General features: G+C 33.4%; 1 protein-coding gene across 1 annotated transcript in view; it reads right to left on the bottom strand.

The window, feature by feature from the left end:
• Positions 1–391: 391 nt before the first annotated feature.
• The window catches only part of LOC105335810 (probable G-protein coupled receptor B0563.6), a 43542-nt gene continuing 19615 nt past the window's right edge, over positions 392–24318 (bottom strand). Inside the window, exon 2 of the mRNA XM_066067064.1 lies at positions 392–2120. Within this exon, the coding sequence (XP_065923136.1) occupies positions 1056–2099 (1044 nt within the window). The 5' untranslated portion in view covers positions 2100–2120 and the 3' untranslated portion in view covers positions 392–1055. The remainder of the gene's footprint in view (positions 2121–24318) is intronic.

Here is a 24318-nt window from a genome sequence, read left to right as displayed (position 1 = left end):
ATATAAGTGTCGTGTAAACCATTATCACTTTCGATTTTTCATTCATGTACATGAGAAAATCGACGACTTATAGAAAAGAAAAATTGGTAAACGGCGATTAAGGAAACTGACAGAATGTGGTTTAAAAAAATTATATAAACGTAAGCATGATAATTCTTAGAAATTCATATTTTAAGAGGAGAAAAATTATAATCAACAAACTAGAAACCACATAATTATCCAGAAAGTATCAACTGTCATCAAATTGGGAAGAGAAGGTGGTATTTCTATATTTTCATGCTTTTAAATGTTTGAATGGTAGCCATGAAACCATTTACATTAGTTTACATAATTCAATATAGCAAACAAACCTTTCACAATAAATAAATTATAAATAATGTTTTGTTATCACTTTTAAAATTGTTTATTTAGTATGTTCTATCAAACTACAACAACAGTTTAACAATATTGTAACGTATGGCTCACACGGCCATATAAACTCAAGACTTTTTTTTTCTGAATAAAAAAAAACTTGATAAAAAAATAAGCGGAATCTTAAAAATGCGACACAAATACATGTAGAACAATGCGTGTCGTCAAACGGTGTATACATAATGAATATACACACATGATTATGGAGTGATGCGGTTTATTTGTTCAAAGCATTGTAAGAGGCCCTTGATGGTCACATTGCTCACCTGAGCAACAATAATATTAAGCCATAACCTAAAAAGTTACATGTCTCATGCTTTTCATTTTATTTTAATCCAATACCAAAAAAGCCCTAACCAACCAAAAAAATGGAATTTGACCTCCCACGGACCCTGAAATTTGCTCAGCGTTTTTAGAGAAAAAGATGGAAATGCAAAGTTTAACGACGGTAGACAGATTTTGATCATAAACGTTATCTTGAGCCTTTTGGCGTAGGTAAGCTAATAACAAGTAAACATCGGGAAATTTTTTTCAACGAAATAACGTACAAAGTTTTGCAAGTGGACAAAATTGACATTTTTTCAACATAAAATGATACATGTAGTTCTAACCCTCTGAAAAACAAGTTCGCTGAAAAGAGCCTATCAACTGTCAAAGTTCGTGGAACGCAGGAATGTCATTTCTGAACCTTTAACTGACTTAAAGTGTCCTCTCCGAAACCTGTGAATTCGCAGCGTTTCTTTCATCGCTTGCAAAAACTTCTTATTAAAAGTACAGAACAGCACAAAATTAAACGACAAACAAAATAAGAGCAAAACGTTTGAAATTTGCCGCATTAGGCTAAAAGTGACCCTGCTTCTCATCCCGAGGGTACTGAGATTCAGAATGTCGGTGATGGTGGCCGGGCCCACGAAACAGATGTTCAGGATCACAATGCTGACGAGGGTTACCGTGAATCGCCGCTCGTCCTTTTGCCACCCTCCTTCTTGGTTGTTCCTTAAATTGAACACCACCCTACGATTTCTAGCCTCGCGGACCGTTCGTATCAACAGGAAGTTGACAACTGCAAGGATGACAAGAGGAATGAAATGAATGACCACCATTAATGCGATATCAATAATGTATGACAACCTACTCGTCGCAAACGGCGTCTTGACGTATCTTGCTCTGACGCGATCAATGTTATAAATGAAGAATTTATGTAGCGACATGGCGAAGGTTATAAGCATGACTACGAGGATTCGGATTATTGTTCCTGTCCGTCCGAATTGACTCTTGGCCCGCAACGGAAACCTGACGTACACAAAACGTTCAACGGTCATTAGAACCACGACCCAGACGCTGGTCGCCGTCAGCCAGTTCACCAGGGGTATGAAAATGTAAATGTTGTACCACAGCCAGGCGTACTCCCGGGAATATTCTCCGTGTAACATGTAGGGGAAGGAAATCATCAATGCTAGTAAGTTGATCGTCGTCAGGGCCTTCAGGTTTATGTACGGCGACTGTTTGAGCGACTTCCGCATTAATACGACCAAGCTGAACGAATTGCCGATGATTCCAAAAATACAAATGGCAGGAGCAACATACTTTGTGCAGATCTCCCCGAATATTTCCGCCACCGAGTCTGATTTTATCCGCCCGAACACGGTCAGATTACGGTCGGATGTAGTGTTGTTCAGCATGTCCATATTAATGAAATAGATGGCGATCTGCAATTCAAATAAGACAGTCTTCAATTTATATGCCTTACAATCCACTCTCATTCTAGTTTCATGATTTGGAATCCATTTACTGTTAATGTAAAAAAAACCTTTCAATAAAAAAAGTAATTTGTTTCAAGCTGCCTGAAACTGGAACTACCGATACTACCTCGGGGATACCGGTTACAATGTTTTTTTTTTTTTACTTTCCGAGATGCATGTCATGGATTGTGGTAAATGAATATGTTGGTCAAACCTTTATATCAAATTAGAAACGTTCAAATTGGATAAGGTTTGCATTTTTTGGCACATTTACTTAAACTTCGACATTAACTTAGAATACTGTCCAGGGAGTGAGCAGTAAACATACTCATAGCTGAACTCTGCCTCAGTACAATAAATGGCGGAGCTTTGATTTACATTAATCCCTTATATTTGACAACTACCGTGTGTGTTTTCCATTCTTTCTTGAGAAAATTCTTTGGTGGTATTTTCGCCAGTATTTACATTCGGTGTATATTTTCCTCTTATGCTTGCGTTGGAAATCTGCTAGGTTGAATTTTTTGATAATACATGTCAAATCTTATCACGATGAGTACAAGTAAACGCCATCACGCTTTTTGAGACGATTTGTTATTGTAAGATGATAAAATGAATCGTTAAAATTTACATACTAGTAACCAATTTGATGTATATACTTTTGAAAAATAATCGTTACTTATATCATATCTATTATTAATTGCTATTACTAAAGAGGACACGATTTCAAAACATTTTGGGTTTATTAAAAGTAAAAATGTTAATTTTTTTTTTCAAGAATCTTTCTGAAGATTGTTTTGTTTACATTCGATGTATGATATGCAGGCTGAATAAACCCAACCGATCAAGGTTCGAAACCATACGGTACCCTTTTCCAAACACGTCAATGACCCATTGTTATGTAATAAGCTCACCAAAGCTGATGCCCAAATGAGCTTTTCTGATTACTTTTTGTCGCGCGTCCGTCTGTCTATACGTTCGTCTCTCCATCCGCCTGTTTGTACATTTTTGACTTTCCCTCCAGAACAACTGGGCCAATTTCACCCAAATTTGGTAAAGGGAATTCGAGTAAATTAAATGAAGAGCTGTACTCTCTTTCAAGGAGAGATAATTAGGAATAAATAAAAATTTGTTGGTGTTTTCAAAAATCTTCTCAAAACCAAACCAATCGGCCAGAAAAGCTGAAATTTATTTAGTGATTGTGGAATATTCTATACGCGTTGTTTATAGCAACTGATGTCACTCACCAAGGTGCAGTGGCAGGGGATAGTTTCGAACGAAAGACCCTAGGGGATAGTTTCGAACGAAAGACCCGTAGGGGATAGTTTCGAACGAAAGATCCGTTCAAAATTTTGAAATAAAGGGAGAACTTGAGGTTTGGGTGGTTATTTCAGGGGTATAAATTGCTAGAATATTCATTGCATTCATTTTGTGGATAGAGAAGCTCATGTCAATTTCATTGATATATGACACTTTAATTCTGGTAGCACTTTTCATCAGATATGGAATGAAAATGCGAAACTGTGGCCAAAATTTTCACTTTCGGTTCTGTGCTTGAAAAGTAGGGTGGGTTCAGAACACTAAATGTCACTCAAAAAGAAGGTGATTGACCCCCCATCAATTGGTGATTATTTACATGTGTATACATTAAGCCACCAATCCTGTGGTAGTTTATGGCAGTTGCTCGGGACTTGAGCGTGTTGCTGGACCCGTGAGAATGTGAAAAAAGGGCAATTTTTCAGAAAATTTTAAGACTATCCCTGGCTATTCTATATAGTGCTATATGCAAGTTGTACTTGCTTTATTCTGAAATGTTTAAAAATTCCTAAGAGTCGGGACCATGTGTCCTCTGCACGCAAACCAATTTTTGAAAATTTAAAAATCTTCTGAAAAATTAAATCACATATATGAGCACTATCTGCCTTTCATTTCCTCGTCAAAAAAACTATCCCCTGCCACCCAAGCGAGAATTACACCAAGAGATGCTTTATATCGCCAGCTAGAAGTGTCTGCATCCGGCGATTCTAGACGCAGGACGTTTGTGAGACGAGGTGACTGGCGAGTCCAGCGTTACCAAGGGATATCGTATTGTATAAGAGGACATTGGACATTACACTTGTATGAAAACATTGTTAAGAAATGTAGATTCAAATTTGTTCAAATTATGATTCAATCGGCTAGGGTTTGGCCACAAATGGGGAGAGACCGAATTTTTACATAAGAATTACAGAGAATTATTTTTTTTGTTGAAAATCATCTCAAAAACCAATTGGCCAGAAAATATGTAGCTTGTTTGGTAGCATCTTCAAGTATTGTAGATTGAATTCAAGTATTGTAGATTAAATTCAAATTTGTTCAAAACCGAGGGGTAGGCTTTGGAAACAACAGGGGGGGGGGTGTAATTTTTCACAGGCATTTAGTATAATTATACTAATCAAAGAATTTTTAAAAAAATCCTTTCAAACACCATTCAGCCAGAAAATCTATAATCTTGAAGCATCAATAGGTAGCGTAGATAAAAGATTTCCAAATCTTGATCCCCAGGAGAATGATTGGGCCAAAACTGAGGGTTAAATTTTTACGAAAGAATATTAATAAATATTTACAAACCTTCGCCAAAACCAATTAACCAGAAAAGTCGTAATTTCTGTGGAAGCAAGTGGATTCAACTTTGATCAAAGTATGATTTCTGCAGTAAGGGTGGCGGAGAATGGTGCAAGATTGGGGGGGGGGGTCGAATTCTTACGTAGGGAAAAATTAAATTCTTCTAAAAATTTTGAAATGTTTTCATATATGCAAGACAAAAAATCTTATTTATTGTTGACCACAAAACAGCACTGTCTTATTTTTAAACATATAATGTTGATGTGATATGAACACCCACACCCTCTATCCTTTAATTGTACAATCTCCTAACTGGATTCTAACTTACAAATTTTATGTGTATAAACTCATTTGACTCTCCATTGCAATTCCAACAACAGGCCATGACAATCTGCAACACACCTCTAATTTGACAAAAAAACCAAGTTGAATTAAGATAACATACAAAGACATAAAAGAAATAGAGCCTAAAAGTGGTCTCGTCTTATCAAATTATTATTTTTCGAAGCTGCATGCCCTCAGTGCACCACCCATTATACTCAGGGTCAACAGTTCTAAATTTTCAACATCGTTCCCTCTGGAGCAAATCTTATAAGATGAATGTTTTGTTCAAATGATACATCATGAGAGAACAATTTGGATCTATAAAAAGATTGAATACTCAAGATGTTCATCATAAAACTATTGAAATTAACTTTCCTTTTATACTCTAACAGTATCATAATATATGTTCAAACTAAATTCTGAAGAAAAAAAATTACCTAAGATAATAAACATTAAAATTTACATGATAGTATAAAACCTGACATAAAATTATTCTTCCTTTCCCTAGGGCAATTAAAAATAAATATGCAAATAATAGAAGCCAATCAAATTGATGCTTGATTATGATTAATGTAATAATAATCAACATTTGTTAAACTTTTTACAATAATTTGTATGATTAATTATGAATTTTGTGGCATACAACATGAATAATAAATTCACTGCAATGATTCACAACATAGAGAAATAGCTTTATGGAAGGTAATAATTTCTAATTGGACAAAACGAAAAATAAAACTGTTAACTTAAACAGCAAAAAATAAACAAAATGTGACAATGGAGTAATGAAACTCAACGAAACAATAATTCATTTGTTGATTTGTTACTTCATTGCACATCCTACTGGACTCAGCAAATATCATCGACACCAAGTGATGTCATATTTTCTCATCACGACCAGTATCTGCAGGGTTTATCATTTACAATTATACCGTCATATATGGTATTATTTATAAGCTAGCATCTTGACATTTTTTTATCTCTAAATTGTCTAGACTGTTTAAACTCTGCCTACGCAAGGGTTAGAAAGTTTGATGTAGCTTGATATTTATATGAACAGTCAATTAATATCTTCTTGAGAACTGCGATGCTCAATATGTGATATGACTATAAAATAATGCAGTTTCAAAAAGGGCTAAATGTTCAACATAAGAACATCTGGATAAAATTTTGAAATATTTTTTATACGGGATCTATTCTACTACACTGTGGAGAAAACTTGTACATGACTTAGTGAAGCTGATTTTATTATGGCAATTGTTATTCAGATGAGCGATGTGGCACAATGGCCTCTCTTATTATTTATTTATTTATTTATTTATTTTTGTATGTGTTTCCATATATAGAAATTATTTTTATTCACTATGAATATTTCTATCTTTGAATGGAGACGGTTCTAAATAGATGAACGAATATACCTTTAAAAGATAATTGGCTTGTATGGAAAATCAGCCCCCAAAAAAGCAGCTTTAAATAGATAATAAGAAAAGGAATACATGACATTTCTTTGTTTTAGTTTGAGGGGGCTATCAATTGCATATTTTTGTCTCTTTGTAAGCAAATTCTGTGGTATTGTAACCCAAAAATCCCTTTTGTAAAAAATCTCTTCATTTCAGCCATTCCAGCTAATGACATTATGTCTTGTGTGAAAGTAATGGTCATTTTTAGTTCCTTTGCTCAACTCTTGTTAAACAATTGGTCATGAAACCATTCAAAACGAAAAACCCTATTATTACAATGTAGTGCCATTTTGAGATTTTTTTTCTTGAAAATTCTAACATCAATATTGTATTTTCTAACTTTAATCTAGGAAAAAGCCAATCAACTTGGGATTTCTAATTTAAATATTGCCTTTTCCTGGATTAAAATAGAGAATTTCTAAAATTAAAGTTGGAAAATTTCAATTTTTGAATTGTAATTTAAAAGAAAAAAAATTCTCAACGTGGCAATAATGTGCTCCCTTGCATTTTACATGGCTTGATATAATACATATACTATCTCCGAATGTCATTTAACTCGAAAATAAATGAAACTCGAAAAAAATGAAAAGTCTGCCTTCATCAATCTTTGAGTATTTTTAGGAGATCAAATACGGGAGAGTGACCAAATCCAATAATGCTCGAGGGATTTTATTGGATGTGATCACCCCGACTGTATTAAATCACCTCATAATACTCAAAGAATGATTCCTTTATCTTACATAATTTTCAGCAATTGTACGATAAAATATTAATTAATCATTAACGAATTGTATAGGATTTTACATTACAAAATCGATTCGTAGTGTTATCACAGACAGAGAAAGTATAGAAAATATTAATATTAAAAGTTTTAAACAAAATGTTAAATATTTTTATATATAAATTAATCAATTCAATTTCTTGTGAGAGTTTGCCCAACCTATTCGCCGATTTTCACGTGAATTTGTGCTAAAGAGAGGAAAATCAAAATACAATGATCAGAAGAAAGTATAATTCCCGGAAATTAAGCCATCCATTTGTCTTATGAAAGTGCCAGATTAATGGATTTTTTCTTTTACACAAGACTATCATGATGGATTTTACAAAATGATGAAGTTGTACCAAGCAGTCAATGGCGTGGCTGTACCGAGTTCTCCAGATTAGTGATTGGGGCAATAAACCACAACAATCTTGGGTTTGTTTTTCATCAGTAAGATTTGGAAATCGCTACTCTCTCAAGTACCTGTTCTATCAATATATGAATGGAAAAAACAGTTTATTGGACACTGCATTTTTGCCTACAATAACGGTAAAACTACAAGATTGGAGATCCAATCAGCAATATCTTCAACATGCTAAAGGAAGTGGCATATATAGTTAACAAATTAACCATCAGATCTAACTATAGAAATTCTAAGATATGATTTTTTAGCTATAACTTATTAATAACTCGAGAAATATCCCAAACGTGGGTCATAAATAGGGAACAAGAAACACAAACAATGTTTACAAAAATCTGATGAATATTTTAGATAATCTTCACAATAAGTATCTGAAGTCCCATGTTCTGTTCCATTGTTCCATTGTTTGGTTAGAATCAGACTTTCGCGAAGCAAATTTCGAATTTTTTTTTATTCAAACACCGCATACACAGGGAACTTGAAGTATTGAATCTTATGAAAAAAAACAAGAGGAGGAGTCTGGAATATCACAAGATAATAGGTTATGTCAGAATTAAGAATCAATACACACTTGTATATTTTCTGTTTCATATACCGCGCAAACGATCACTGTAAGATTAATTAAGTCCAAATCGCTGGAAATAATTGCACATATTTCAGTTTGTCTTTAAGTATGTGCCGTTATTAAATGAAGTTTTATTTACAATCCTTTACATAGGCCTAGTACATAATTTATAAAAACTTTCTCAAAATCTATCATTGTAATATTCTGAGCACTATTGGCATTCCGGAAATATATTTTGTGGACGGTTGATAATCCATTTCTACATTGTCCCTTCCTTTTCTATTTTAACCAGTGAGGTCGTTTAAAGTTCATGAAGACAATTTTGGGCTGGAGAATGATAACTAGTTTTTCATATACCCTCCATCATAGGGAGTTAATTTTTTCTAAAGGTACACGTATAGTCAAATATACTGCTTTGATACAGTTGTTGAGATGATCGCCATGTTAGGGCCTTCAGCTGAGTTAGGTAATATGGATATCAAAAAGTTTGCGTTTGTTGCCAATACATCCAGGGGAATTTAAGTTGTTAGGATTTAATTTTAAGAATCAATTTTTCATTGACAAGTGTTTACCAGTGGGCTGCTCAATACCATGTGCTATATTTAAAAAGTTTTCCGACATTTTTGCAGTGGGTTGTTAAGGAAAAAGTAGGTTTACCCAGGTTAGAACATTATATTTAGATGATTTTATATTTGCTGGAATTTGATGAGAATCTTTGATTAAGCAAACATGTGATGAATTTGGTATTCCATTGGCAGATGATAAAACACAGGGTCCAGTGACATGTCATGTTAGTCTTAGACTTGGATATCGATACGGTCCAGAAGTGTATTAGAATTCTTATATCAAACATTCTAGAATTAAAAGATTTATTACAGATTTTGATTGATAGAAAGACAGTCAAAAGGAAGGAAGTAGAATCATTATTTGGTGAACTCTATAGTAAAGTTGTTATGGGTAGTAAAGCCTTTATTTAATAGGAGATTTTATGATGCCTCAATCATTGGAGTGGCTAACCCAAATTATAAGATAAGGATATCTAAGGCAGTAAAGAGGACATGCTCATGTGGCTTGGTTTTTTGGATAACTTTAATCGGATACTTTCCACAGGATCAATTCGAAAGTGTCACAGCTGTATACTGATAGTGCAAGATCGATTGGTCTTGGCTGTGATTGGGTTTTTTCTCTCAAAATAGTTGGGTGTATTTTAAATGGCCACTTGATTGGGAGAATGAAGCAGTATGAGAGATTTATTACTTTCCTTGGGTTGGTTCCCATTGTATTATCAGTCATGACATGGGCTAGACACTTGAGTTCTAAGAAAATATAGTTCTATACTGATAACATTGCTTAAGGTTGCACAACACTATTAATTTTTACTATATATTCTTACCAAAATTACGCAACTTTAGATACGGGTAGCAAGTTTAAAACAAACTTGTGGGAAAATTCCTCTTTACAACTTTTAAAACAATTGTTCCTAACCAATTTAGTAGCAAAAAACACACAGCCATCCACAAAGGCACGAGAGTTTGTTTACATCAAAGTTACACATGTGCTTGAAAATCATGTCCGAGCCCTTTCACCCCCCTGCCTAAACAACTGGCATCAAAAACTCAAGTGACCTCGTATTTTTACATAGGTAGGAAAATCAGGCATTTTACATGTTGTTTTTTATCTCATAAAAAAGGACAGTCCCTGTCGCTGGCGGAAAACTCCTAAAAACGAAGGGGAATTCGGGAATTATTTTCACTCAGCCATGTTTTGACGTGAACCTTCGAAAAAATAGTGTTGTGATACCTGCAAGTAATCTATTATTTTACACTCGCAAAAATAAAATCTGAAAACACAAAAACATTTATTGTGGAACACATGTGGAAAGTTTTACTGAATTCTGTAGCTATATCAAAAAGTTATGAGCGATTATTAAAACCATGGTGCTCGCGGTGGCCTCTGATTTATGAAAATATGTTAAAAGTTATACTGTATGTAATTTCACGGCGTGTTAATTTTGAATGATTTTCTTGGTTCTAATTTGTGCAAATATGCATGTCTATTCACAAGACAATGCAAACTTGTTTATATCATGACGACCCGAGAATATATACATGTACAAGTTTAGGGAACCCTGCCTTTTGGGGGAGGGGTTGAAAAACTGCCGTTATATTATTCAATTTTAAAGAATTGGCGTGCATTTTCATCTAAATTAGCATTGTCAGGTTCTAATAAAACTAATGCGGGTGCTGAATCATAGCTAACTTCATATTTCATGTTAATATTGGCGTTTTAGGGGCATAATTTTATAGATTCTGTATACCATACAAGCGTCTAAATAACTCATTTTACACAAAATTCGTATTACATAGAAGCTTTTTTGGTTTACGACGATAAAACCAACTTTCTGGATAAGCTGCTGTATATTTTTGGGGCAGTTTGGACGGTCCGATACACTATAATCGGGTCGCTGTTTGATGTTCTACGAAATTTCAGAGGAAATCTGGGCTAATTTTGTATGCGCCATTGACAGCATAATAAGAGAGGTGCCGGCCACAAAGGCTCATTGTTGGTGATTTCTGATCTACACACATCGATAGAACACCAAAAAACTCCATTTTATGACTTAAAACACATCATAAAAATTTTCCTGCAAGTAATCTATTATTTTACACTCGCAAAAATAAAATCTGAAAACACAAAAACATTTATTGTGGAACACATGTGGAAAGTTTTACTGAATTCTGTAGCTATATCAAAAAGTTATGAGCGATTATTAAAACCATGGTGCTCGCGGTGGCCTCTGATTTATGAAAATATGTTAAAAGTTATACTGTATGTAATTTCACGGCGTGTTAATTTTGAATGATTTTCTTGGTTCTAATTTGTGCAAATATGCATGTCTATTCACAAGACAATGCAAACTTGTTTATATCATGACGACCCGAGAATATATACATGTACAAGTTTAGGGAACCCTGCCTTTTGGGGGAGGGGTTGAAAAACTGCCGTTATATTATTCAATTTTAAAGAATTGGCGTGCATTTTCATCTAAATTAGCATTGTCAGGTTCTAATAAAACTAATGCGGGTGCTGAATCATAGCTAACTTCATATTTCATGTTAATATTGGCGTTTTAGGGGCATAATTTTATAGATTCTGTATACCATACAAGCGTCTAAAACAGTGCGACATTTAAGTCCGGACATGACAAGGTCCGGGCTTTTAGCTACCCTTTCCGTTGGACATAGCTTACTTTTGTTTATATATCTTGGTGGGACATTTTACTTTGATCCTATCATGTCAGCATGAATGTACACATTGCTCTAGTTTTCTTATAATTGTCTCTCAAATATCAAAATCCCATGGGATTTTGGTGGGATTTTTCATCCCATCTCAAACCCCACCAAAATCCCATGGGAGAAAAAGTACTGTGGGATAAATTGTCCCATGTGGGAGAAAAAATCCCATAATTGTTAAAAGATGGGATTAATTCTCCCATATAGGACAAAAAATCCCACATAATAAAGAAAATGGGATATATCCCATGATTTTTCACATAGGATAAATGTTCCCATATATCACAGATATTTTTCTCATGATTTCTCATAATAAATTATTTTCTTTTGTTATTTCACCTTAAGTTGCACATAACATTAAACTCTGTCTCATAGTAATTGATTGGATGAACAACTGTACAAACATTTCATGTTTTCGTCTGATATTAATCTTTTAAAGACATGTGAGAATGTATTGTGTTGATTTTCCAAAATACTGTAGGTGCATGTTTGCTATACAATGCAGATTCTAATCCTCAATTAATAGTTATTATTTGGTTCTTCATTTTTAATCCATCTAATGAGACTTTCTTGTTATCTTTCTCTTAGGAACTTATAATTTCATTACATATGATATAGCTCTTTCTGGTAATTACCATAGGCGCTTCCGAGCTAAAATCAGTGTATAAAAAAATCCATCCCGAAAAGAGATGAACATTTGGCACAATGATGTATAGATGGTGAGCGTCTAACAGGTGCAGTTCTTTACCTCAGCAGATAAGAATGACCTTTAATTTGTTGCTGTGCAGTACTAATGCAACGCTCAAAAATACCTTATGCAGATTGTAAGCAACCAAATGTTTACCCAATGATGACGTTTTTTCATATCTAATGCTCATAAACTTCATGTAGTCATTTCTCAACTCTGATCAGTCTGATGTTCCCAGTGATGTTCCTAGTTTCCATCTTGGAGTGTAATAATTATGTTGAATTACGAACCCGATTGTTAAATACCCCCCCCCCCCTTAAAGAATTCGGAATACTAAGACAATCTCATATCATGTTTCATGGAGTCAGGTGCACAGAACAAGAACCACATCACCACATCGTCAATAACGGCGATTGTCTACGCCGCATTGTTACCCATTGAACGGATTTTTTTAAATAAAAGAGAGTAAAATATAACATTTGGAAAAAAAATGTTTTATATTGACTTCAAAATCATGCTAAAATAACTGTATCAAGTTTTGTAGTTTAATTAAGTCATTATAGTGAGACTGTTTGGGTTTTTTTTTCAATGTGATTGTTGTTGTTTTGATACATGTAAGAAGGTAACAAAACTTCAAATTGTCGCTAAGTTTAATAAATTTCACAAACACTATTTCTATAGGTTGGTTGCACCGAGCTCAGCTTGAGCGAGTTTCTGTACTTGTGTATATTACCTGCATGCGTGTAAGTAACAGTAGATCAAATAAGTGTATTTTAAAATACATGCACATACATAGTACAGAAGACCAAAGGTGGCAATGTTGCAAACATCAACCCGTAAATTGCCAGACTGTCACCTTGATTAATATTCTTACCCCTCGGTGGTTCGTATTGGATATACATGTAATTATATCCCCGGATGTTTAAGACTTGTTACCTGTAATTAAATCCGCGATGTACGGTTCCAGGATAACACAAAAGTGAAATTTTTGTTTAAAATTCAATTTACTGGTTACAATATTATTTCCCTATAAAAGAATGTACCAAATGTTTCATTTTTTGAAATATCTCTCTCTCTCTCTCTCTCTCTCTCTCTCTCTCTCTCCTTATCTCTCTCATTATTTGCTTGCTTAAGTACTGCTTTAAAGTATACCAGGGACAAACGGAATCTAGACTACCTACATGTATAGTGCGGTCAATTTTTGATATAATGGAGATCTATGTGTAAAAACATCCTGAAAATTTTACTGCGGTCGCATAAGTACTTTTCGAGATATTTGGGGAAAACCCGATTTCACACCTTCAGAACGATTTTTAATCAAGCCGATTTGGCGCGGGATGAACTGGCGTCACGGGGTCAACTACTATAATATGAGAAACAAGAATATCGTATGATAACTGTTTGTTTTCTTGCGTTGCTTTTTCGATATATGAACGGTTTTTTTTTAATTTCCTTATCAACACTGAATGACTAAATATACTGTTGTTTGAGTTTAAACCCATATTTTATCGAACAAAAATGCCGAATTCGGAAACTTGTTAACGTCTGCTTCATGAATTTAGTCAAATATGTGACACATTTTGCATCACATGTGTATTCTATGTAGCAAATTGACAATCAATCAAGGCACTATTGTTATAAGAAACCTATTTTTTAAACATTTTTCGGATGTTTTTTCATGACATTAATAATGATATTGATAAACTTATATGTTTTGTAAAAGGTGACGTGGGGGTCTATTCCTCGTATGAGACATAAAATTCAGGCACGAATCGGTCGGGGGGGGGGGGGGGGGGCGCCTTGCATTTACCATGTTTACATATAAAAAATTGAATTATCATGGAGCTCCCCCCCCCCACTTTTTGGGGGAGTATGTAAGTATATTAATTAAGGAAATTAAGAGTGAAATTGAAGTTACAGATATATACCACGCCAGCTCCCACCCTCCCCCACAGATAAGGATATAGAAGATTTTCAATGTCCCCTTTATTTTTTTTTTGCTTGTCAAGATATTTTGGATGAGTCTGAGATGTAATTTCAGGCAGGTAGCATCGTTTTTGAATTGGGGGGGGGGGGATAAAAAACGATGCTACCTGCCCAAAATTACATCAATATTGCCCGATTATTCAATTTAATATTAATTTCGGACTTATAACAATCAAAATAGCATGCATATTTTAACAAACAATCGAGGGATTATTAACGGATCAAGGCGAAAGTCCAAGATGGCCGCATGATGAAGTTTGTCTCGTAACTTCTTTGAAAATACGATAATGGAATTTTATTTTACACTTATTTACATCCTTTGTCAAGATATGTTAAATTTTCTTTCAGTTTTAATAATGATTCAGTGTCAGTATAACAATTTAATTAAGCTATTTGGAGTTAAATTGCTGACTATAGCGCTCGAAAGAAAGATGTTATTTATTGGACAAGAAATTAAGACTTCATTATTACTTGATTGCATTTTTTAAACAAGGTTTAAATTGCTGAATTGTGAGTTTTGTCATTTTTTAAAAGATAAGTAACAATTAAGGCATATTTTGAACATTAGTTTCTTTTTGATAGTCTCATGCATGATTCTTTGACCACTGATTGACGGACTACACCTGTGTATTAGCTAATGGATGCTTATTTTACACAGTCTAATTTAATTTCTGTTTTAGCTGTTAATAATTGAGTAGCTAATTATACACAAATCAATTTACTAGTCTAGAGGTGTGAAACCTCCTCATTGTTCACCAGACTCGTGTACCATGTGTATACATACCCCAGACACACACGTGTCTGGAGCAGTAGTTTCGTTAGTTTACCTGTGCCATCGTCTCGGGTCAATCGTGTGTGAAGGGAGATTATGTAATCACCTGAAATAATGAACATCAATCTGTCCATGCAAGCATTTAAGATATCGTAATCATCGGTAAAAAAGGCGACGAGAATAGCCAAAATCCTTTAAAAAGAAACTTAATTGTAACAAAATAATTACGGATACAAATCTCTAAAGCTACAATACTTGATAAAGCTTAAATACTTGATAAAGCTTAAATAACTAGATACGTCAAACCATCAGAGCTATATCAATTTTTTAAATTTTTGACTGCAAAATCGAATTTATTTTGTAATGCTTTTAAAAGTATTTCCCTTCCTGTTGATCTCGTAACCTCTCTTCCGCATGTTGAATAAGCAAATTAATAAAATAATGTTGATTATGTCGCCTTAATTATAGTTATATTATGTAAGTACAACAAATTTTCTATAATATCAAACTGCTAGCATTCATGCCGTAAATTCTACATTTCATAGAGCTTGATTTGTGATGCTCAATTAGTAAATATATTATTCACCAATTCCTATATATTTGCTTTGTATATCTGTTTATATTTTGTATTCATGTCGTTTTGTATGTACATGTATATCGAGAAGGTCATTTTGTACACAGCACACAAGTCAGTGGTTTTGTCTAGATTTTTGTTTTCTCTCAACTTGCTTAGTTTGTGATTAATTTTGCTCTCAATTATAAACTTGTAATAGTTATGAAGAAATTTTAGAGAAAAATCAGTGCCGCGAGCGTGATTTGATCCCACGCTATTACAATAGTCCTACATACACCGCCCTCCGCGCAGCCACTGCGCCACTAGCGCTTTAATTGTACATGCTTTATTTTTTAAATATAAGGTAAGGCTATCTTATTAAAAAGGAAATAAACTGAAAATTAATAAAAGTAAAGCTAATTTTTTCTTCGGAATGATATATTCTAAAATATATAGAGTATTTCGCCCCTTGTTATGGTTCTTTATTCAATATTTGAATAATTACTTTTTGATGTGTGTATATCACCGCCTGACATGGAATGTACCGATCCAGCTTTTTTTCCTTGGGGGGGGGGGGGGGGGTGTTTCGGAGTGACATTTTAGTTTGCCAGGGGGTCAGAGGCATATTTTCGATATTTCTTTATGTTAATTTAAATTTTCAAGGGGGTCCGTCCGGTCAATGATACGCGTTTTGTCACTGCCGGTTTGATACTCAGCTTCGCATTAGCTTTGAAATTCGTTATCATTTATATGTTCTAATTAGAAACCAATGATTTTTTTTCATTATAGCCGAAGCACTTGTTCATTCTTGAAAATGATTCTCAAAATCATGCATGTATTGCATTTAACTTGGATTTACACGAAATAATTTAATTGAATGATCAGCCCAAATTTATGGCATCCCGTTTAATACATGTTAAGAAGCCCGATAATTAACAGTGTTTTAAAACTTAAGCACACTTGTATTGATTGGCAAAATGTGAATATAATAATCTTCGTTTCGGGATGGCATTGTAACGGGCTTAGCAAAACCAGGGACGCTGGTGTCTCACTGGCAAGACAACTACCATTTACTTAAAATGATATATATGTCGCATTGATCCACGTAAATATCTTATGCCAAAAGCTATCTGATTAATTAATTCGATAATTCATTAATATTGAAAGTAACGATTAAAAGTTAACAAAATTGGTTAATAATGTTTACATTCACGTAATAAAAACCGTGTTTGATTTCGTAGAGACGGAAGACCTTAATGATAAGTGTTCGGTAAAAATTTCTCGCTTCTGAACTTCCAGTAAAAAAAAAAAATAAGAACGCAGAACCTTAAAAATGGATGAAAAACAATCCAAAATTAATATAAAGATTCACAATTCACTCCTTGTATGTGCCAAATTTCCATTTTATCATGCAACTTGATAAACTGGTTCACAGCCAGTTTCCAAAACTCGGAAGTGGAGTGAAGACAAACGAGGGGAATAATTTTGCTATCATGAGCAGTAAGTACATGTATGTTCTTAATTATTTTCTTCATCCAATTTTAGCCTCGAGCGAGTTCACCTGTGTCACGTGTTTCTGTTCAATCTGGTATCTGCTCGCACGTGTCTTACACGTGTATCTCTCCATTCTTTGTAGAACAATAGGGTGCTAATTAATATACACAGACTGACACCTGTAGATACTGCCATGTGAATTGGTAGATGCTTTAGGACAATAGGATAGTAATTAGGTATACACAGAATGTGTCTCCTTGGTCAGTTGACTTATCTATGAGGAATTCATAATGAACACAGCAAAGACTTTTAATTCTACATGTACAAAGCTGGCACATGTAAAGCTTATTTGTAATTGACATCAACACAATATTTAAAAGTTATTAAAACGATACTATATATGAGAGGAATGTGCAAGTAATAAAATGTTGAAAGAGTAGATTATCATATATAGTCAGTGTAATCAGGTAATACAGATCATTGCATTCACAAAACTATATGCATTGATCTATATTGATAAAGTTTAAATACAGTTTAGTTACTACACTTGTATTGTTTTCATTTTAAGGAAATATTTATAAGTAATATGAACAGATCCACATTTCAATTTTGTCATTAGTACAATTGGCAACATTTTAAAAAACATTATATAGTCTGGCATCATGTCTATTATAGACTGTGCACTGTTGCATTCTCTCATTTGGGGGAGGGGGGGGGGTGAAGACTTTTTTAGGAACCGTTTCTGTCATTATAGTCAAATTATTTTACTACTCCTATTACAAAGTAAACTAATATGTCAACTTATATTCTTCCAAAAATATTATACATGTGTATAAAATTATCAATTATTAATGTCTTTATGCAAAGCATATTTTTACCAAAAATTATTAATTTGATGTAATATATATCATATACCATATGATGATTGTAAAAACTTGAATAACTTAATTGAATGAGCTGGACATCTAAAATAGTCTTACCAAACTAATTCAAATTTATATAAGTCCGTTGAATGATTTAAGTTATATATGTAAGTAAGTAAATCATTTATTATTGTGACATGTGTATCTTTTACAACTGAGTAGTATACAATTACAAAAATCAAACACCTGCCCATTGGACCTATGATAAGTCACTGTTAACACTAAGTTATGATTTTATGCATGGGCAAGAACTTAATTTGTCTTAATTAAAATGCAGAATGAATAAAATTTGCAGCTTGTCTTGGGAAATTACAAATGAGAGTTTGAATTTAGAAACTAGAGAAATTAGAGAGATTATTTGGAAAAATAACAATTTGATATAGTTTTTCTCTGTGATTGTAATCTAAGTTCATTTTAGAAGAAATTGGAATGTGTCCTCTACATGTATTTCGTCTACAGAGTTTTCATGTGCACCTAGTCTAGACAAGTTCACCCTGAAATTGTGCAGTCTCTATTTTCAGGGGTAGTATACCCCACACCGAAACTGTGCCATTGTTGATCTAGCTAACAATATGTTTAGGAATGTTCATTGAGATGTTATTTTCTAAGCAAAAATTTTCCTTTGATAGTTTGTATGTTCTTAATTTAGGAGTATTTAATGTGGATATCCATTTGCCATCTTAGTTCATGTTCTAACTACTGTTTGCTAATAAAATGAGTTAATATATACATGAAGTACATGGGGGCATATTTTCATAGGTTGCCATCTAGTATATCTATACATCATATAGAATAGACATTGTGCTTTTATGAATAGTCCTTGTCACACTACTACATGTACATTTTAATACGTGTATTGTCAAACAACAATTTATGTACATGATATACCATATGACTGCCCAGAAAGACAACAACTTCAGTAAATAATGAGTAACATAAATACAAGGCTTTTAGTTACTAAAACATCTTGTCAATGAATAGAAGAAGTCGATCAGAAATAATTAAGTACTACATGTAGGTAACTGCAAGTTAAAAATCAGAATTAATCCTTTAAAACCTATGGCCAAAAATTTTCAGAGAGAGAGAGAGAGAAAGAGAACATACCCGGTATATATAATCATGTTCATAATTAACTTTGAAACAAACCAAAATCATTCATTAGGAGAGAGAGAGAGAGAGAGAGAGAGAGAGAGAGAGAGAGAGAGAGAGAGAGAGAGAGAGAGAGAGAGAGTTGTTGAACATTAGGGTTCACTGGTTAAAAATACATGTACCTGGTATGTATTCAGAGCTTTATTTAAGCTCATTGAGCATTGTTGAGTAGAGTATTAGGAAAAATTTAATATGTAACATAACTATTGAATAAACATTTAAGTGTTTGTAGCATAACCTCACAATATCCATAAAAGTACCACTGAGACCAACATAATACAACTGCATAATAAATAAATGTTATTTAAGAAATTAATGGGTTCTAAGCCTCTGACCCGCCATTCAGTAAATATTTTAAAACAATCTTGACTAATAAATGTCAATCATATAATAATGATTCCAATATAAGTCAGATGAGCAAATCTAATATTTTGAGGCTGTATGAGCTATAATTTTTGAGAACCTTAAATTTATCACAATAATGGGACCCAGTTCATTTAACAGGCATGGGGCAATGACTTTTTTCATAAAGGAAAAGCATGGGACAAAAACTTCCTTAGTATTAATTAAGTACCCGTGGAATGAACACTTTTTTAAAAATAAGTTACAATTCCCAACTCAAGAGGAACAATTAATATCTTTAAACATATTTTATTTTAAAAAAAAATAATAATTTAGGAGGGAGTTACTCCCATTATTATCCAAAACTGTCTGACTTGCTCTCTTTAATTTACACTAAAATTCAATGAAAAGATGAAATTAGAAAGCTTATGCAATTCTGAGAAAAAATATGCATCATATTGCAAATTCCATTGAGGTTTAAGAAAAATATAGCCATTTAAGTGAACCTACCATTTCCCCACTCCTCTATTCAACACAGATTCATGGGACTCTCCTTTAGTAAAACATATTAAGATAATCTTTTAGACATCAATTGTTGTTCAACCTCCTTGAATAAGAAACCTTATTCAGTACTACATACATCTACATAATATTACCATGATAAAAGCATCAAATCACTTAGAAATACTCTTACATGTATTACACTCCCCGTATTTTGATTGTCAGAAAAAGCATTTATAGTTTGAAATATTTTACCTAGTAATATTATGAAACTTGTGGCAATTTTCTTGGGTTATTTTTTACACATATTTGAAATAATCATCACTGATGCTAATAAATTGCTCTTTTTTGGTAAATTGGATGATTTGTAGCATTTTTATTCACAACTAGACATGCCATCCTACATGTGTTTTTTTACTTTTTTTCCCATGAAAATGGAAGTTAACAATCATAGTTAGTGAATATCTTATCTATTCTGGTTTCTAGTCTCCTTTTGATAAACAGTAGGACCTGCAAGTATGATATGTCTACCTTTAATTTAAATAAAATTAAAACACACCAGGGTTACGCTGGAGATGGATATATATATAAGAATTTCATGAAAAATGTTCAATTTTTACATGTATTTCTACATTTTTGACGCATATATATATACAATAAAAGGGTAAAAATATGTTGATTCTTGTTCGTTTCAATAGTAGTACCGTAATTATAGTAGCTAGATGTTATTTGAAAGGTAAAGTGTACCTTTACATATATTATCATACATGTAAACGTAATGAAAGAAGGGAGATGATTTTTTAACTAATGTAAAAACATCTTAAATATTACTTTTGCACAGGATACATACACTTGGGTTTTTAAGGTTGATACTATATCATAACTACATTTGTTTACATGTAATTACATTTGTACTACATTTGAAAGAAACATATTCTTTAAAAAAAAAATGGGTTTATAATTTGTCAGGTTTCTTAATGTTATTTCATAAAACCAGAGAGCAACTTCACTGCAGATTTATAAATTTAATGATTAAATTGATAAAAACTGTTTTAAAAGTATTAATTTTTTCTTATCTCAGTAATTAACTTAAGCCTATAAATTGTCATCAGAATAGGAAATTCCAACTTTCTGGGTAGGCCAAATTTTACTACACATGTTACATAATAAACCGCAGAGGGAGTATTAATAATTAAACTCTCCTTCTGTATGTATATAAAAATAATTGTTTACATTGTACCTTTTGTAATTAAGTCTCCCAAAAGAAGTTTGGAGACATTGTTTTTGAAAGCGGTTTCTTCTTTTTCTTCTTTCTTGCCTCTGAACTTGTCTATCGCTTTTCTTAGAGATGGCTGCATGAACAGAGTTGTACACAACTCTAGATCTAAAATATGATAGGCCTGCATACCCTGTTTTAAATTTTAAATTTATTGTTTTTAAATTGGGGTTGGGCAACCATAGTTTTGGGGTCAAATAGGGGTGGGGTCTAACACTGAATCCGTAGGGAAAAATTATACACTATATTGTAAATGGTTATCACTTGAAAACCGTTAAAGATATTGACATGGATTTTTCAAATGCTAAATATATTGAGTGTTAATTATGGTCAATACATGGTACATTATAGATATGATCTCTGGGGACTATATATATTCCCCAACCCCGAGGTTTGGGAAATTACTTAATATCTAAAAAACCGTGACTCCTCACCCCTAAACCATATAAATTCTTGTTCCTTGTGTAATGGGGCATCATATGGTATATAGGTTATGGCCATATGGGGGTGGTTCCGTCTACCCCTGAAACAGGAAGTGCCCTAATTTAAATATCTCATTTAAGTCCTATGATATCCCCAACCCCGAACTACTTATATTCTTGTTCTTTGTGTTAAGGGGCATCAAATGGTATGTAGGTTATGGGCCCTGGGGGTTGTCCTGACCCCCATTGAACAGGAAGTGTCCAAATATCTCGAAAACGGTTGAGATCCCCACCCCTAAACCAAATATATTCTTGTCCTTGTGTCAAGGAGCATCAAATAGTATATAGGTCATGGGCCCCAAGGGTGGTCATGACCCCCCCCCCCCCCCCTTTTGAACAGGAAGTGCCCAAATATCTTGAAAACAGTTGAGATCCCCGCCCATAAATCATATATATTCTTGTTCCTTGGGTCATGCCGGTTCACCTGATGTACAGTATCAAATCAAATCAAATCATATCAATCAATCAAAATTTAAATTAAAACAAAAATGAGTCTCCTTGCAGCAGTGAAAAGTAAGAGTTTATAGGTTTACATAAACAGAAATATTTTCATTAATATTCAATAGAATTGGTAATTTTTGGTATTTATTTTCTCAGAATTTGTTAAATCTTATTGTGATAAGTCATATCAAGAAGAATATGTTATTGATGGTACATATAATTTAGCATGTGTAATTCATTAGATGGATATAATGACATTATCTAATAAATCAATACATTGGTTGTTTGAATATTGCTTTTACTAGACTATATGATCAGACAATTGAATCATAAGTGTTTAGTTAACCCCAACATACAATCAATCAAGATGATATATTTAGAGGACTTTTTATCCTCTGGGATAAAATATCCCAAAATGGTCATTCATAGGATTTTAAATCCTATAAAAGCCTTTTATAGGATTAATTATTCTATCAACACCAAAGATGGGAGAAAAAATCCCACGGGAGTTTATATCCCACAAAGATTTTTTTCTCCCATGGGATTTTGGTGGGGTTTGAGATGGGATGAAAAATCCCACCAAAATCCCATGGGATTTTGATATTTGAGAGACAATTATAAGAAAACTAGAGCAATGTGTACATTCATGCTGACATGATAGGATCAAAGTAAAATGTCCCACCAAGATATATAAACAAAAGTAAGCTATGTCCAACGGAAAGGGTAGCTAAAAGCCCGGACCTTGTCATGTCCGGACTTAAATGTCGCACTGTTCTAAATAACTCATTTTACACAAAATTCGTATTACATAGAAGCTTTTTTGGTTTACGACGATAAAACCAACTTTCTGGATAAGCTGCTGTATATTTTTGGGGCAGTTTGGACGGTCCGATACACTATAATCGGGTCGCTGTTTGATGTTCTACGAAATTTCAGAGGAAATCTGGGCTAATTTTGTATGCGCCATTGACAGCATAATAAGAGAGGTGCCGGCCACAAAGGCTCATTGTTGGTGATTTCTGATCTACACACATCGATAGAACACCAAAAAACTCCATTTTATGACTTAAAACACATCATAAAAATTTTTCTGCAAGTAATCTATTATTTTACACTCGCAAAAATAAAATCTGAAAACACAAAAACATTTATTGTGGAACACATGTGGAAAGTTTTACTGAATTCTGTAGCTATATCAAAAAGTTATGAGCGATTATTAAAACCATGGTGCTCGCGGTGGCCTCTGATTTATGAAAATATGTTAAAAGTTATACTGTATGTAATTTCACGGCGTGTTAATTTTGAATGATTTTCTTGGTTCTAATTTGTGCAAATATGCATGTCTATTCACAAGACAATGCAAACTTGTTTATATCATGACGACCCGAGAATATATACATGTACAAGTTTAGGGAACCCTGCCTTTTGGGGGAGGGGTTGAAAAACTGCCGTTATATTATTCAATTTTAAAGAATTGGCGTGCATTTTCATCTAAATTAGCATTGTCAGGTTCTAATAAAACTAATGCGGGTGCTGAATCATAGCTAACTTCATATTTCATGTTAATATTGGCGTTTTAGGGGCATAATTTTATAGATTCTGTATACCATACAAGCGTCTAAATACCCGTACCAAACATTCTAACAAATGCTCATGAGCAGCTCATGAGAAGCACATGAGAATCTAGTAAGAAATGTATGCAAATTAGGTAGGAATTCATTTTGCTCATGTGCAGATTGTTAGTCTCTGTTAGGGAGGAAAATACTAACCAAAATGCACATGTGCAAAACTTTGCTCACCTGATTGCTCATGAGCAAAATTCTATTCGAATTGCTCACGTAAGCAACAGGCTATACAGATACATTGACGGTAGATTTTTTTTCTAAGTTCAACTTTCTCACGTGAGCAAGTGGTTAGGAAATTGGACTTAGTCAGTATATGCAGTATCAAAGTTAAATCAAAATGAAAGAAAAAAAAATTTACGTCCTTTTTCCTCACGTAAGCAATTGCAAAATTTTGTTAACAAGTACATTTTGACACCCTCTCCCCCACCCCATTTTTTTTCGTGAACACCAAACTGTCAGGTTTTTGTTTTTTTTTTTGGTAACGTTATATTCTTTTTTTCCTAAATTGA

The sequence above is a fragment of the Magallana gigas genome, chromosome 7 (assembly GCF_963853765.1).
Source record: "Magallana gigas chromosome 7, xbMagGiga1.1, whole genome shotgun sequence".
NCBI classification, from domain to species: domain Eukaryota; kingdom Metazoa; phylum Mollusca; class Bivalvia; order Ostreida; family Ostreidae; genus Magallana; species Magallana gigas.
This window is presented reverse-complemented; position numbering and strand designations above follow the sequence as displayed.